Raw genomic sequence first — 18,023 nt, 5'->3', positions numbered from 1 at the left:
AGAACTTACTCACCCCTAGAGACGGGATGTGATGAAGAGCGGTTGCAAAATCACCAACAGAAAGGAAGAAGCGTGATGCAGTAATGGGAGGTTTAGGATGAGAGACAGCTGTGGCAACCAAACTATAGTACTGTGCCCCTGTGCTTTAAGCTATGGTATGGTAAGTATATGTTGCTCTAGCGCTCAAAGAAAACTTGAAAAAGTCCAAAGACAAACAGAATTGCTCACATCCTATTCTGAAAAATGCAAAGTAATGGGAGGGACGGGGGATTGTGTTTGATGTGGGTGAACAATAGTGAACTCACAGACCTATTCTCAGTCTGCTGGCTCTGTGCACTGCACTTCCAAGCAACTGCAAATTATTAGTGACTCAGTAACGAGCGGGCCCTTTCTGACGCTTAATGCATCTTTTTTTTTTTGGCAATCATTTTTGCTCTTTGAAAGTATTGACAAACGTTAGAACAGGATCCTGCACAGTCACCCACAGCTGGGGTCAGCGTCAGGAAGAGAGAGACCACCAGGACAGCTGAGGAGGCCTGAAGAGGGGGAATCTTTTATTATGCTATGAAATTAAGTCTCAGATAGTTTTTTTGTCCCGGGCCGTGGAAGAGTTAACAAAGCCCTGCACACAGCAAAAACCTCATGTCACCTCCTGCTCACATCACTCAGCTTTTCAAGTGTAACAGCTGCTTCCTTCCACACACATAGCAATATCCTCACTCATTCACACTGAGGGCTTAAGTGTCCCACATAACACAGTGAGATTACTGGATATCCTAAGAAGAGAGATGCATTTTGATTTTCAATAACTTAGTTGTTTTTGCAAAGATTCGATTGAGTGCTCCCACTTATCGCATTGGATCGGGATTAAAGTGAATTAAGAGAGCAAGCACGGCTTTGAGAAACTTTTCCGAGTCGTTTTATTTGTTTTTTTTTTCTTTCGTCGTCTTTTTTCGTACTCATTTTTCCTCTGATGCTGATAATGATCAGATTCAACAGCTGCCTCATCTCTGTCACATTAGCACACACACATCAAAGTCAGTAACTCATACCAGGCATAGTCGTTGTCAAAAAGCAATGAATTACTGACATATTAGGGCACTGATTTATGTTTTATGTTTCAGCAACCTAACATTACTCGTCTGCTCTCACTTTAACCCGAGGTTGTTGGAGTTGAGGGATTGCTTCCATTGCTATGTCAGGAAAGACACACAAAAAAACATCTGAAAGGTGAAAATTTGAATTACTGTTCATAAAATCTGTCATGAAACTGAGGATTAAGTTGGGGATATGTTTTAAAGGCCATCAGATAGAATAAAAAAATGAAAACATGCATGCCCAGGCCGAAATGCCTCTTGAAAGTACGTGCCCCCAGATGCCAAAAGAGCTGCTAAACTATGTAGGTGTTCCTCTCCTTACAGTAAGTTAGTTGCTGGCTGTTGCTTAAGATTCTGTGGAAGTGTCCTATCATGTTGCATAACATTCATTACAAATGAGGGATTCCTTTTTTAAAATTTATTACTCCTTTGGGTGATATTGGATGTGCAGGGATCAGGACCTCTGCAGAGCTGTCGTGTGTATATATATATACACACACACACACACACACACACACACACACACCGAAGCCATTTGTAACATGATGGCTCAGTGATGCTGCATGAGAGCATGATGTGTGCTGCTTACGATGCTGTGGGTGTCCATCCGCTCGTGACATAAACTCTTCCATTTACTCTGGATCCTCCCACTGTACCGGATGCTGCGCCCACTAATACAGCAAAGGCCCTAACACTAAACAAAAACAAGACGCAGTGTGGGTGAAGTGACGATTTTGTGACTGCCTCGAGAACTAAACATTATTGTGGGTGAACTTCAAAACAAGGTCTGAACTCAGACACACTGCAGCTGTCATGAGTCAAGACCTGGTGTCAGGCAGAATAACAGAGTCTCATTTCAGCTGATAAAACTTTAACAGGGTCTGTGGAAATAATTTATAATTCATAATGATTCAATTGGGCAGCTGCTCAGGTATTGTTTATTAAAAATCCTCACTTTTCATCTGTTGACTTTTTAGTTTGATATTTAAAGGTTAAGATTGGGATCAGTTTCTCACATTACTGTTTTTTTTTTATATGAAAAGACAGACATCCAGCACGTTTCAAAATCACAGTGTCAGTGCACAGCAGTTCACGCTGAGTCCGTATTTTAGATTGCAACATCCGATTGGCTCGGCAGAGTCTTAACTGGATCCTGGTTTTCTGATCAAACCCGCCAACTGATATGATCGGACATTGTGGTGCAATCAGGACAGCCACCTCGGAGGAGCGTCGGGCCAGACCCTGGGGCGGAGGACGGTTTTGAGAAAAGTGGGCATGACTAATAGCACGAAAGGTTTGATCCACAGAACCTGACAGGCTGTTCCGCTGTGGCCTGTAAATACACAACGCCTGGCAGATGTGAAGGCCTGTTCCTCTCAGACATGGCTGCTGCTGCTGCTGCTGCTGCTGCTGCTGCTTACCCACACCAATCAATACAATTGACTGGTTTACAGATGCTCCACATTCAGCCCCGGCCACAACTAACATCCTTTAGCGTCATTAGGGATGAGTTTATCTTGTCACTTGCGTAGTAGGAGGGAGTACGTTTTGTTTTTACTATTCGGAGCAAAGTCATAGAAGGAAGTTGTTGTTTACATTGTTCAAAGTAGCACTTACTGTAATGTTTCACTTACGTAGGACAGATGACTTACTGGAAGAAAACAGAAAAAATCTGTGGGAGTTTGTTTTTTTTGTTTTTTTCCAGGGGAAGCTGATAAAATAAAAATTTAAGTCCAAATTTAGTCCCAAGGTGCCTGAGGTGTAATACATCTGCTTTAACAACTGAGCACAGACTGAACTAGTAAAATGCAGAGTGGTTTGTGCTGTAAAGACAAACACAAGTAATTCAAAAATAATTTTATGACACTTTTGGAAAAGGATTTACAGCTGATTAGAAGTGCATGTTTCTAATGCTTTCTGTTGTCCATCTGGTTTTCAGACATCATTTATTTCTTTGGCTCTCATGCCATAACCATTTACTTTTATTTGTAAAAGTACACATCAAAACATCCACACATCGTTATCGACTGATATAGACTCATTGACCAATCCATCTTCTCTAGCTGGATGATGAACTGGAGCTGAGAGTTTGACTCTGTAGTTGAGATGCAAACATGTTGTCTTGTCCACTCAGTGGTCAGTTATTAGTTAGTTACGCGTTAGTTTTGTGACGGGGGGGAGACGACTGTGTTTGGCTTCAGGACGAGGGGTGAAAACACATGTAAAGGTACGTGCACGAGTGTATCGATGTGTGTGTGTGCGCCTGTGTGCGTGCATGCGCGAAATTGTTGCTGGTGGGCCCCAGCATGACTGCTGAGGAGCAATCATATGTTCAGCTGTGATTTCCATCAACACATTCCTGGACGCTCACACACTCTCTCAGTGGAGCTGTGCACAGCACCCCCCAAGGATGTGACCTGCAGCCTGCAGACACATGGCTGCCTCACAAGCGCTTATCACAACACAGCAGCCTGTAGGATAATGGGAGGCCTTAATCTGAAGCCACGTGGAGCCAAGCAAACTTTGACTAGTGTTGCTCTTTCACACTGGCCTTATAGAAAACAGTTGATGATATACTACACCGTTCTGCAGAAGGCCAGCAGGCCTTACCATGCCAGACTGATTACAGGGTAGAGGTCAAACCACATGGACAACAAATGGTCCCTGGTCCTCCACGCTGGGGGTTGGGTATAAGGCTGAAAACGCCGCTCTGGAAAAGGCAGCAATTGTTACAGAAACTGCTAAAAGGACATGTGATATTGCAGACCACCAGGAGACACACACTCACACACATACTGTGCACTGTTATGCATTGCCATAATGGTAAAATATAAACAATAAATAATAAAGCATGAGCACAGTAAAAGTAAAATAATGTAAAAAAAAAAAAAAAAAATTGCTCTGCTGATTAAACTCATGTTTCAAAATCCATTGCAGCCAAAAAAAGAAGGAGATAATATTGAACGAGTCTTGGGGCAGAATCATTGATAACAAGCATCTTAAACATTCAACTCAGCAGATCCACCAACTGTTTGTGCTGAATAATTATACATTAACCGGCGCTTAATCAGCTGACAGTGTGTGTTTCTCTTCCACCGGTCAAACAAAAAGACATGAGTAAAATCCCCACACAGGTCCAATCATTCAACGCTATTGGCAAACTGCATGGCTGGCATGAAGCCACGATGTGCTGCGTGCTTTAAAATGCATGAGGGGTTCACTTTGAGTTTAGGTTCAGCCCTGAACACTCTGGTTATTTTTTCCCGCCCAAGGCAATTTCCACACCACGCTCCACATCTCGGCTCAGAGTTACAAGGGTGTCACATTTGTCTTGCTACACAAATATTGATATGGCGCTGGCCGGGTTGAGTAATGACCAGATGATGTATGTAGTATCAATAGTAAGGGTTTATATGTTTTTGTTTTCGTATGGAAAGTGGCAGTTACTCTTCATTACGTGATATATATTTTACTTTTGTTTTGTGGAGGAGTGTTTAGGCATCTCCAATTAAATCACACCTCAGGGCTACGTGTCAGGTTTGTCTGACACTCCTTGTGTAAGTGATCTTATGCATATGACAACCCAAAGTGTCTGTGTTTAAACTCGTTGATAGGAGGATTGCAGATCCGACAATCTGCAGATGCAAAGGATGAGGAGTTTTTTTTCTTTTTCTTTTTTTTTTTTTGCATGTAGTCTGAGACATTAAAGAAAACATACTGTAAATAATCTAAAAATGCATGTAACTTCAGAGTCACCCTCAACCTCGACCCAACACCAGCTCAATAATGACTCCAATGACTGGCAGTGCAGGAATCTGAGTGAGCTGCTGAGCTGGGCTGTGGTGGCCTGTATTCACCATGTGGTGGAGCTGAGTGATGCCTTCACCAGAGCAGACGTGAGGCAGGCGCTGCCATGTGCTACATGGTGCCTCAGTGACAGGGTAAGAGAGCGATGCTCCCGTGTCGAGCTGCTTTTTTGACCTTATTATCTGCGATCGTTAGCTTTCACTTTCTGTCCGTGCAAGTCAGAGTCAGGGCCGATGTATATCCACTGATTGCGTTCTCCTCAGAGACCTCACATTGATAAAGCACGTTCAGGCTGTGTTAGCATGCTTGCATGCTAGATACTGTCAGTGGTTACAACACAGGGGCAAAGGAAGCTGTGCCCTCGCCCCCGACTGTAGACATCAAATACAGTAGGAAGGTGCCTTGGACAGAGCGAGCGAGCACTAACTGCATTCTAAAATGGGTGTGAAAGTCTCCTCTGCAACACAGCGGGCTCTTGTCTTCCTCCTCTTCATACTTTTCTCTCTCTCTCTTCCTCACAGTCTGTCTCTTTCCTCTACTCTGTCTCTACTCCAACGTCTTCGTCTGCTTTCTGTCATGAATTTCCTCATTTTGTACCCCCACCGCCCCCCCTTCCCCCTTTCCCCTTCCCCTTCCCTTTATCCACGCACTCTTCTTCTTTTGCTCTCTCTGTCCATCTACATCTGCACCCCTCCCCTCGCTCTCCCTCCCTAGAAGGCACACATACACAGATAATACTGCGGCTACATGCTGCTTCGGCAACATACTGCAGCAGGCAGGCATACTCCACTGCAGCCCTTTAACACAATAGCCATTTCTCTTATGACCTTAGGAAGGGAAAGCTGCTCTTGGTCTGAATAAATTACACATCCTCTGCATCAAAATCAGGCAAATAGCACATACATGTGTTTCAAACACATGCTTTTAAATCCAACCCGTTTCATAGGCAGGGGAAGCCCATTATTATCAGAAACATTCACTGTACACAGCGTATGTCTTTTTTTTCTCTCTCCAGCATCTGCCCATTTCAGCCTTTCATCTGCATATGACAATCACAGCAACACGCGCTGTTTGCTGCCATTTCCTTTTATTGACGTCTGTAGTTTCGGTGAAGCACTCCCCCTGCCTATGGACATACCACCCCTGATTCGCCCCGTCTTGCCTTCTCCCCTGAAGCATGACGGAACTAGGCGTGCTGCTGTAACACAATGGGACTTTTTTATTGAACAGTGAACAAACACATTCACACATACGAAAACAAAAAACACACACACAGAGACAGGCATCTAGTGATCATGGCACATGATATGACGTACAATGATGCCATTGTTTGAGCATCCAGGAGTGATTTAAGCAAATGTTAGCGATGACAGACGGGCCACACAAAGAACACACTGAGATGCATTTAGACGGACACATACATACACCAAAAAATGTGCAAAATGTGCATGCATGTGTAGTGCGGTCCAAAAGTCTGAGGCCACCTTCACATTCATGGGAAAGTATGCACTTATGCACATATGTGTATATTTTTGCAATGGGCACAAATATACACACATGTCCTTTGACATCAGCTTTAACTATTAGCGCTCAGTGGTATCCCCATATATTCGCACCAGATGGAGGGATATCATGTTTTAGGCTGCATGTCTAAAACAGTGTGTGCTGTAAGTGAAAACACGGCCTGGTGCGCTGTATCATTGCTCAGTCAGGTTTGATCCATTCTGGCTACTGTGCGTCTCAGACCACTTGTTCATTGCTTTGTAATATTAGATTTTCTTTGATATTGCTGTATTACCAGCACTTTTGCCTGCTAAGATCATCATATAGAGTTTCATGGGCCACCGGTCACATGTTCTCAAGCCTGCATGAAACGCTCAGGCAAACAGGTGCTACTACCAGGGATTCCCCAAAAAAACCTTTGCAGGATGTGGAGCCACATTTTAGCCACATTGATTGACACACAGTGATTACAGTTTTTCAAATTACTTTTCCATAAATGTGAACGTCGTTTGCCTTTGAATCTTGTGTCACTGACCTTCTAAATATTGCATGCTCACGGGTTGAATGAAATATATCTTTGCACTGGAGTAAAGCCAAGTGTCACAACAAGCATGCACCACAAGTCATACAATCTGGCTATAAAACTCCACTGAAGCTTTTTTGCGTGTCAGAAAATATAAAAGGGCAATGTGCAGCTCCATTTAAATCCAAGATGGATGACTGCTTCTCTGAACAATTCTTTGTTGGAAATCAAACTTTCGCGTTGGAGCCACTGGGATTCTCTGTGTTTTCAAAAACAATGGGCTCTTTCTTTATCTGAAAAGAGCTGCTACTCTAATAATGCAGCCCAGCTTAGGTCTGTTAACTGTAAACAATAGCGCTAAAAGGTGGCCTTGACAAATGTAAAGAGAGAAGGGGGAGTGATTATTGTGCCTGAATGTGAATACAAGGACACTGAGTGATGGCTAAACTCCAGTCCCTCCCTTTTTCCCCCCACCAGCTACGCCTCTCATGCCAGTATATGGGATGTCTACAGAAACCATCCTGCTGTCAAGGTCAGCAATGAGAGGATCTCCTCTGAAGTGAAGTGTGAGGAACCTTCTGTGGTGCCACATTACTCTTAACGCACTGAATCTGCACAAACGGTGCATACATAAATGGAGTCATGGGGTTCTCCTAAAATAGCGTGAATCCAAATATGTCATCGTGCATGTCAAGCTCCATTAAAAACCTCTCTCTGCAACGCCTCCTTTCACCATCACAGCCCCTTGTCTGCACAGTATCAAAGGCTGGAGACGTTATTCGACCGTCTTCACGTACAACATCCAGGTGGACTCAGCGTGCCGGTGGGAAGTGGCTCTTTCTCAGGCGCATCAAGCACTTTCGGACCCATATGTGCCAGACAACCTGCCGTACAGTTCTTTGACAGTCCAGCACCAGATAACATCACAAGTCCCCGCTTCAAAAGAGGCAGAGGCGAAGCTACGTGAATTGTATCAGTTCTAGTGAGGTCCTTCCTTATAGGGGTTTTTTTTTTTTCATACTTGCTTCATCCACTCAGACAACAAGCTACCCACAGCAACCGCACACTCACGACCCGCACTGCTTGGAACAAACACAAACTCACCACCCCACCAAATGGAAACAGCTGTTATCAAAACTCTTTCATCTGCTACAGTACTTTGCAAAACTCGGCACTGCACACACACATACACACACACACCACTGCTGAACAAGCCTGTTAGTCTCTATCACACACTCTGAAGCGGTCGACACGTTTTACAATACATTCATATTCTGTGAAGCTATGTTTTAGATTTTATACTCTATGGTCTGCTGCTTTTGTTGTGCGCTAGTGACGGGCAAAGCCACTGTGCAGTGTAGTTTTGTGGGGTTTTACGGCTCCGGCAGACTGCAGTGAGTGAAAACCTGACGGCTCGCACCATACACACGGCATTTAAATTCCATCCACCTCTAAGTGCGACGTATTGTTCCACTGATTAATGGGCCAGAGCCGTGTGTGGACAGTTGTTCTTCATGCATGTTACCATTGTTACATGCCTGTTTGCGATGGCTCCTCTGGATCTCTCAATTGGCAAGAGAACAATCATAACAGCAACAACAATGCCAGTACATCTGTGCCACTTCACTTGTTGCTTAGGTGTCGGTACTCACTGCTTTGGACGTTTACAGTGCCAGTGGAGTTGTCCTTTCCCAGCGGGTTCTCCACCACACATGTGTAATTCCCAGAATCCTCCAGTTTTGCTCTGTTGATCTGGACTTTGGAGTTTTTCCTGTGGGAGACAACACTCACACAGCTGAGTCAGGGGAATCAGGGCAGGGAGGAAATAGCATGGAAACGCAACAAGTGGAAACATGGGGGACAGAGAGGCAGACAACAGGGCAAGCAGCAGCATGGCACCACCTCTCCGCCTTCACAGAGATTCATAACAACTTATTCATAATAAGGGAGATTTTTTGATGAGTAAAAAACACACACAAAAAGAAAGAACAGGACGAGGACAGGACAAGTGTTGGAGCTCCCTAGCATGTTATTAACTGGCAGCCACCGTGGTCATGAGGGATAATTACAGGATGAAATCTGTTCTCCCTCTTCTTTCCTTTTTGTTGCCTTAAATCTGTGATGATTAACTGTCCTGACTAACAGAGAGTGGCACTGGACCATGAATGTATCATGCGAGCTGGATAGGGTGGTGCCATTCAATCTTGCTGCCAATTTACCCCAGTGGCCAACTCTGGCACTGCAATAAAAAGAAAATGCCCTGCAGCGTGCACAAGGCATTTTTACCGATATACCACTATCATAACAGAGAAAACCTTTGATTGGATTCAATGCATTATAGTGTCATGAATAAGTATAAATAAAAAACTACATTTTTGTTGTCATATGATATGATGTCATGGAGTAACTCAGAGAGGAAACCATTTAACCCTTTATAAGACACTTATTTAAATACTTGGAAATTTAAATTTTCAACCCTGTATCATTATTGGAGGGTACAAGAAGTTTTTCTACTTTTTGTTTTTCACTGCAAATCAAGGTCAATGAAGTCACCATATATGGTACTTCACCCTACAAAGGTAATCATTAGGAATATTTATTAATACATACATAATGTGTAAAAAAAATAAAATAAAAAAATAAAATGCACAAAAATACTTATTCTATACCTTTAACATAACTTATTTTATTTTTTGAAAGTAAGTTACTGAATGTGGTCACTTGCCCTATACAGAGGTAAATGAAGGGACATCATCATGGATAATATACATCCATGGAACAGGAACAAAACAGGAAACAAGTGTGTGAAGTAGTTGTGTGTATTTTTAAAACGATGAAGTCAGGAAAATCAATATTAGTTTTGTGCACTATAATGTCTAAGCTAAAGTTAGCAAACGTTAGCCACTGCGTGTGTTCTCCATCGAGCTAAACTTGATTAGTCATAATAACCTTGGAGTTGAGTGTGGATGTGTTTTATTGCGTCCAAACAAAACTTGTTCTGTGTGTGAGAATGTAACTGATGATGATAAATTGACTTGGTTTAGAAAAAGCCACTGCTGTATGTTTCAGTGAAAGAATAAGCCTTTATTATGCCAAATGTTAAATAAATGTTTTCATTCAATTTCTGTGCTCATGTTGATTTTTCATTGCCTTTCAAACAGCAGTTTCCTGTCTGCTGATAATAACAACCATGCTTCGACTCTGGAGTGTCGACTTTTCATCTTGCGCTGCTCGTGTTGGGTTTACAGGACATGGGTCATTTGTACTCACTGGCTGTTCCTTATTTTGACTTTTTTGTTTTTCTTCAGCTCGTTGCCATCTTTGAACCATCTGTAGGTGGGGAGAGGGTTCCCTGTGGCCTCACACTTTACTATGAGCTTTTTTCCCTCGTCCACTATTATTGGATTCTTCATCGGTTTTAACTTTGGAGCCGCAGCTAAAAAGAGAGAAGGAGAAAAAAAGAAAAACAAAGTTATTAAGCAGTACATGCACAAATGTGATGATAGTTTTTAGTCAGCACTGTTCATGTGTTGTTGTATGTTTTAGGAGAAGCAGTGAGACAAAGAAGAACACAGGGAGAGCAACAGAGCCAATAATCATCTCTATGGACCGAGCCAACAACTCTCTCATGTGACCACCAGATGTTGTCACTAGGGACATTATCAACTTTGCCTCAGACTAATAAACTGGCTGAATTTCACTGTGGTTTTGCTGCTGTAAAAACACCTGAAGCCATATTCAGCATCCAGCGACTGCTGAGGAAAACATCATGCAACCACAAACTCATGTGCAATTAATGACTGCTTAGTGTACATGGTATAAAATTTCTTTTTTTTCTTTCTTTTTTTCCTTTTTAAACACTGAATAAAAAATGAAATATGAAAAACGATCTCTGTCCAAACACACACATACATGTACATAGAACACACACTCGCACAAATACTTGCCAGCTGACAGCTGCACACATGTTTAGGAGAAGACTCATCCAGGGCGGAGCGAGAGAGAAGGGGTGAACAGGGGTCAACCAGGGGCTGGCCAAGATGCCCCCTCTCTCTCCCTCTCTTTTACTCACAAACACACACATACACACACTCACTCACACACTATCTCTCTCTCCATGTGTAACATTTACAATTTCATGCATATGCTGAACTGTACAGTCCTACAAATTACAGCTGTGTGACGTGCATGGCCTCTGAAGGACGACAGCAGGATGAAGACAAACAAAGCATGACAAGCAAAATGAGGTTTACTGTACGTAGGTAACGGCTCCAATTAAAGATTGAAATAGAGGTGGACCAAAATTATCCCCTGTTGTCCTCTTTTTCTTTGAGACTGTCCTACTTCACTGACCTAGTAAAGGCGACATGTCTGCACAGAAAGAAAACCCCAAATGATGCTGCATTTTTCATTGTCTTTGTGGACTCCGGTGGACAGCTGTGATGGATCTGGGATGTCGTAAGTGAGGTTTGCATGAAGTCCTGCCAGAGACGACGTGATGTGTTCCTTACGATTTTCAACAGTTTAATTATTTTTTGCAGTGACTTTAAGGAATCATCCCTTGTCATTTCTGCAGAGGTCACTGTTGTCTATTACTGATCCACTCGGCTCAGCACATCAGACACACACACACACACACGCACAAACAGCAGCAGCTCTTCCTTTAGCTCCGTAAACCTGGTGCTGGATGTGGACATTTATTTAAAGAGCTCCGTGTGCAGCCACTGAGCACCTTGTGAGTGTATCCTGTGTCTGACAGTGTGTCCTCTGGTCCACATGCTGACACTGAAGCTCTGCTCTGCCACCTCTGGTCACTCGGCACTAATACTCCTAATAGGTGCCAGAGGTCACAGCTCTCAGTTCCAGCCATGGATCCCTTTGAAAAGTACACAAAGTCCACCACCATACATCTTTGTGTACTCATTTTTTTTAATCTCACTTATAGCTCCAGTGCCCAGAAGATGTGGATATTGTCTGAATAATTTTCCAAATGTGTATTTTTAAAGTACTTAGCTCGAGTTGAATAGTAATCTTAGAGCGACTGCTCGCAGCACTTAAGACCTTTGATGCTTACTGGCATTTTTGTGCCCACTTAAGTAATGACATTGATTGTTTAAATCTATGACGGGAGCAGCATCTATTTGCCTAATTCAAAGGGCACCAATGACAAGTTATGAAATACAAAGGCAGTTCACATCAAGAGCGGGCTTTATACCAAGATCCTGAATATCACATATACTTAGAGAGTCTGTCTGACTGACTAGAATCACAGAGAGTAAAATGTCAAATTTAAAATAGTCCTCGAACAACATAGATCAATGGGAAAACAAGTATTTTTAGTTCAATGGCAGCTATTTGTTACTAAAATTACGTGGCTGGTGAGACAGTGGACTTTTATCTGCACAGCTTCCTGTTGGAAAATGTGAGTGATGATATTCATGGCATTTGGAAAATAAAGATCCTAATACAGGGAGGATGCGCTCTTGTACTGTGGTGCTTAGTCTCCATAATGAGCTTATTCTCAAGATGGATCTTTGTGCTGCAATTGTTTGAGCAGTTAGTTGAAGATTTTAGTGTCCCTAAGGCTTTGGGACAAAAGTTTTGTCATAACACTGTTGTACACACTGAAAATGTCTTATATATGTAGATATTGCCATTTAAAATCAACTCTGCAAGTGGTGTGGCTTAATCAATAGCCTCCAGCAAGACCATATGAACATGAGACCCCTGATGTTCCAGATGTTCTTCATTAGGCATTTTCTGTTGTTTAACAAATGTAATGTACCATATGGGACTTGATGTTAAATAAAGATCAGGCTGCACAAAGCCCTATGGTCTACTGATCCCCCTAATTTTCACATTACAACAGTTAATGGAAAATTACCATCACTGTTTCAGTCATACTGTATGTAATGACTCATACACAGCACATTAATGAATATTATAACACACACATGTGCCATGTTTGATAAGCAGCTTCATCACACATCTTCATGAACTGTACAAATGTTATTTGGCAAGAAAACTTTTTCATTTGAATGTAATAGAAAAAACTGATTTTTCGGAGCATACAGAACACAAAAGTCGGCGCGAGTCCATGATCTCAAGTCTGCACAAGTGAACTACTGTACATGATTTCCATACACACTCAGCTTTGCCAGACTTAGCCCAGCACAGTGCCTGAGGAAACCCTTGTCAGTCATAGTCAAGAGAACAGCAGGAATGAGGCTGCACCATAACGAAGAATGTTTAGTACTTCGCCTGGACACAGGTTCGTCCTTGCCAAGCAAATTAAACAAACTTTGTCCTTGCCTGGAAAAGTTACAGAAACACAACACTGCACTTCTCATCAGCTCACTAAGCCAGATGTGTAAGAGCGAGGGTCTCTCCTCCATCTACAGGATACAGTCCTAATGAAGACACAGGAGCCCATCAGACGCTCTAGCTTCAGGATACAGATGTTTAACATCATTCTGCGCGGGGATTAGTTGTCACGTTCATGTTAAACAATGTCTGTAATCTTTCAAGCTGTTTTATCTGTGTCGCACAAAATGAATTAACAACAAATACAAAAAAACCTGCAGAAATCAAAAAAAAAAAAACACACTCTGACAGCCTCGGCAGTGATATACGACAGTTGCTCGTGTTTTATTTGACAAATGTTAATCGTCCGAGAGACAGTTTGATGGACACGACTCAAGTGCAGCACAATCAAGTCAACTGCACTTGACGTAAAGCATGGTAACTTAATTACTCACAATTCACAAGAAAATAAAGAGCGATTACGGCTGGAAATAAAATAATTTCTTAGAGACAAATGGTTATCTCATTTTCCATTACACCAGTGGAAAAAGTGTCAGGCAGCAATGATAAACCCCTGCCTCAACAACAGCCTGATTCTCTCTTTTTGAAGCGGAGGGGCAGCTGCAGACATGGACTATAAAAACCAAATTTGAGAATAGAAGCCTATCCGGTGTGTCAACAGCTCATGCCTTGAGTAACAGTTGGAAACCTCGGCCCAGAGAGAGAGAGAGAGGTTCAAAAACAAAGTAATTTGATGAATTAACAATGCACTGCTCGTATTATTGAGTTAACATTTCTGTTTTACTTCCAGGAGCTTAGAAAAGGAATCCGAGGCATGCCTTTGTGTTTCCCTTCTAGACAAAGTATCCCTGATTACTCTGGTGTTATGTCACTTCACTGCACGTTGTCAAAAGACAAATTACATGGTGAGACAGCTAGAGAAATGGGTTTTGCATGTGGGAATGGTCTTCAGACGCTGCACACTAGTCACTGTAACACAACATCTGTTCGAAGAGATCATTTCAACAGCCTCCCACCAGAGCCAATACACTTTCACCAAATAATTATCTGGTACATTGTTTATATATGACTCAAAACGCTCTTCCTCTCACTCACTAAACTCGACAGACACGCTGCTAATAATGTTTCTTCCCGAATTAATAACTTTTTTAATGTTTCTCTGTGCTAATAAAATGTGTGAATATGTCCAGCAGTGCATGTCAAACTTTACTAGTTTCAACTATCAACCGATTTCTATTACGTAAGTGTTGTTTTATTGACACTTTCCTGGGAATATAATGAGTTTATCATTTTATAACGTCTCATTTCTAACAATTTTACTTCCTGTCCATTACTGACTGACTTATGATTAATCTGATTATCAGATCATTATCAACACATGTAAATGTATTAATTTATTCATTTTGTTTTGGTTTCACAATGAAAAGCAAAACCACAGCACGGCAACTTTTGCCACTGTTTCGATAGTTTCACAAGATTAACAAGACTGATGTCATTTGCAATAAAAGTTCAAAGAACAGAGGAATGTAAACAATGAGTGTCTGACATACTTGTCTACCCCTGCATGGCAGAGGGCCATCATAAATACTACTACTCTGGGTGAAATACAACCCAACGTGTCCAAATCACTCAAATGTGCTATAAAGCAGCAACAGCTTTTATTTATTGATGCCCTAAAAATATTGGAGCAAATATGTTGACCAGTATGATTTTATATAAATTATTGTCTAGACCTCTGCAGTGCTCTATAACAACATGTTTGTGGTAGTGTTTCACTTTTATGAATTTGGCTGTATAGTTTCAGATCAAATTTCAAACTGGATTAGTGACAAGGCTTTAAACCTTGGTGTGACACAGCAGCTTTTTAGGAATGTGAGATGGCTGGATGATAAAACAACTAGATGAGACAAGTTATTGCAATTAGTTAAGCGCAACGTCTTTATCAACAGTCAGATCCATGACAACAATGCAGTGCTAAAATGTCAAACACGAAGGTTTCCTTAAATTCCCTTCACAAAGTCTAGTATTTGACCTTATACAGTATCTTTCGATTACCAAAGTTTAATCAGTTTGTCTTTGAGTCCAAATTAAATTCTGACTCAAACCCGACAGTTTCGGACAAATTATCTACATATTGGTCTCACAAGCAGAAAAACCATGTTTTGTGATGTCACCATGATGTTGGCCTTTGACCTCTAAAATGTAATCAGTTTATCCTCGAGTGCTTGCGAATGTTTGTGCCAAACTCTGAAGAAGCTCCGTCATGGCTGTTTTGCAATAATGTGACTTCGTCTGACGAACAGTTCGTTTCTGTTGATCTTGTTTATTTTCCGGACACGCTCAGGGTCAATTATGTAAACTGTAAACTTTCGTGGAAAGTTCCTGCTGTGCTGGAAAAAGCCGTAAATCCTGTCTCATTTGCTTCACATTTGCTTATGAGTCAAACCACATGACGCAAAAAGGAAAATTAATTATCAAAACAAAAACAACGATCAAAGCTCTGTCTTCTATATATTTTATATGTTATATTAACTGCTAATGTTGAAGGGTTGGTGATATTACTAATTCCACCGAGAATCAACACCCCAATACAGAATAACACAGTACAACTCCACATGACCTTCAGCTACACTTCAGCTCTGCGTTTTGGTTCGCCATGGTTGGATTCCTCTGGGAGACAACGTTCCACAACACACAAATTCACACAACCTGGATTTCCATGGCTTGCCCATAGGTAAAGTGGCGAGAAGTCATTTAATAGACGGTGGTGCAGAAAGATTAACTCCGGGCCAAACCAGATCAAATACTGTATTACACTCTAAAATCTGATCAGAGTCTCCAGAGGGTCAAACCTACATCTTAACCTCTGACTCTATGACTATTGACATTGGTCAAGGCACATTTATAATAGGGATGAGGGCTTTGCTCAGTATTCCTGTTATTTATGTACTGGCCTGACTAATTTCCAAAGAAAGCAACAGAAAGAGAGACAGATGGGGGATAGCGACATTAAGCTCAAGATGAAACATCAAAGACTACAGATAACACATTTGATGTTGTAAAAGTAACTAAATATGCAGCATGTGGGCGCTTACAAAGTTACCAAAAGTTGTTTACACTGTAATCAGCCCTTCTTCCTAGAAACTATATTTATATACAACAACAACAGGAACAACAGGTAGGCTTTTCTTTTGAATAATAGGTAAGGCCGGCTGGATTATACTTCCTATTCAAATAAAAAAAATCAAAACAACATCTCTGTTGTGACAGATGTTCACTTGGTACGCCCACTGACTTTACTTTCTACCAACCCTGTCCCATTGCACGTAATGCTTTAAATCATTACAATAAAAAAAGTTTTTTCCTTTGAACATAATCCAGACAGTCATTACGTTTGGAAACATAGCATGACTGGGAATACAACTTGGCGTTATAGAAATGTAATTTTTGCAGGAGACAGGGTTGTGTCACGACATGACATGGAAGCTGTTTGGTAAACCAGTCATTTCAAAAGTTTCATCTGCAAATTACTACGATTATTTTTCGCCGCGGCCCACCCCTTCAAAAAAAACCTCTCTTTGTTTGACAGTTATACTGTTCTGATGAGCCACGTTGGGATGATCACCAACACCTGTCATATGCACAAATGTCTTGGTGTTTATTAGCTTTATAATGCTGTATGTATCTGTCAGTTGTGTAGAGTGTGAACTTCAGTTAGCTGCCTGTTTGACTAGTTCTTTCCAGTTGTTGCTGGTAGCAGCACACCAAAAAGCAATTTTGTAAGAGCAATTATATGGCGCACAATCACACCTGAATTGAAAACTGAGGTCGTCTGAGGCTTCAACGCCGCGCCACCTCTCCTGCCTGCTGGTATCTATAAACATTTTGTTGCTAAATAATCTAAGTAACTAATGCATTTCTAAAGGTGTGGCAGCTCTTAGGCCATGGTCAAAAGCCTCTGGCACCAAATCTTTACTTGTGTAACCAATTATTACCACCCTTACTACGCAAGCAGGCCTAGTCATACAGAACAGAGCCTGGTAGAAGGAGGAAATTTATGAATTATAATGTATAAGTATCAGTCGTTTTAATTTGGTCAGGCAAGGCTGTACTGTGATTTGATTTGATGAAACGCCAGTAGCATTTTTGCACTTCTTGTCTTACTCGTATTATTCATGAGAAAAGATAAAGACAAAGTTGCACAGGTTTTTTTTCTCCCTTCAGTGTCTTTTCCTGCCAATAAGAACCAACAGTTCTGGCCCAGAAGTCTTTGGCCGGTTTCATTAGAAAAGTCATGCAACATTCTTTAAAGAGTGTCAACTTTCATCCACAATACACACAGCTTTCAAAAAAATCGAAGTGAAAGGAAATCATCATGTAACATTGGAGCAGAGGTATACCCTAAATCAACACTTTGAAATACTCTCTGGTGCGAATGCTGAAGACGTCATGGCCAGTAAAACAGGCGGTTGCAGCTGAGAAATACCTGCTGTGAGGTAATCTGCTTTAATAAAAGTGCAGAACTGGACTCTCAGGGAACTTAAGACACACAAGACAATACCGTCTTTTCCAGTACTGTCTTGTGTGATGCCGTTGATGGACGACTTTAAGTCAACAGCCTCAGCAGATTGCTCGTGGCTAGATTCCATAAATTAACATTTTACACACGTGATCCACACAAGTAAACCAACACATGCACACGCAGATAGTACAGTAGGTTGTGTAATGCATTATCAACAATGGATCATACTGTTGCACGGACGCAAATC

General features: G+C 41.6%; 1 protein-coding gene across 5 annotated transcripts in view; it reads right to left on the bottom strand.

Annotated features, from left to right (window-relative positions):
• Positions 1–18,023, bottom strand: part of nrg2a (neuregulin 2a) — a 69,813-nt gene that overhangs the window by 26,275 nt on the left and 25,515 nt on the right. For all 5 annotated transcript variants that reach the window (XM_085798033.1, XM_085798034.1, XM_085798036.1 and 2 more), the window contains exons 2-3: positions 10,201–10,366; positions 8,583–8,701 (exon numbers count right to left, since the gene is read on the bottom strand). In XM_085798033.1, coding sequence (XP_085654159.1) covers positions 8,583–8,701; positions 10,201–10,366 — 285 coding nt within the window. The remainder of the gene's footprint in view (positions 1–8,582; positions 8,702–10,200; positions 10,367–18,023) is intronic.

The sequence above is a fragment of the Trachurus japonicus genome, chromosome 14 (assembly GCF_045865225.1).
Source record: "Trachurus japonicus isolate A0001 chromosome 14, Traja_1.0".
Classification (NCBI taxonomy): Eukaryota; Metazoa; Chordata; class Actinopteri; order Carangiformes; family Carangidae; genus Trachurus; species Trachurus japonicus.
This window is presented reverse-complemented; position numbering and strand designations above follow the sequence as displayed.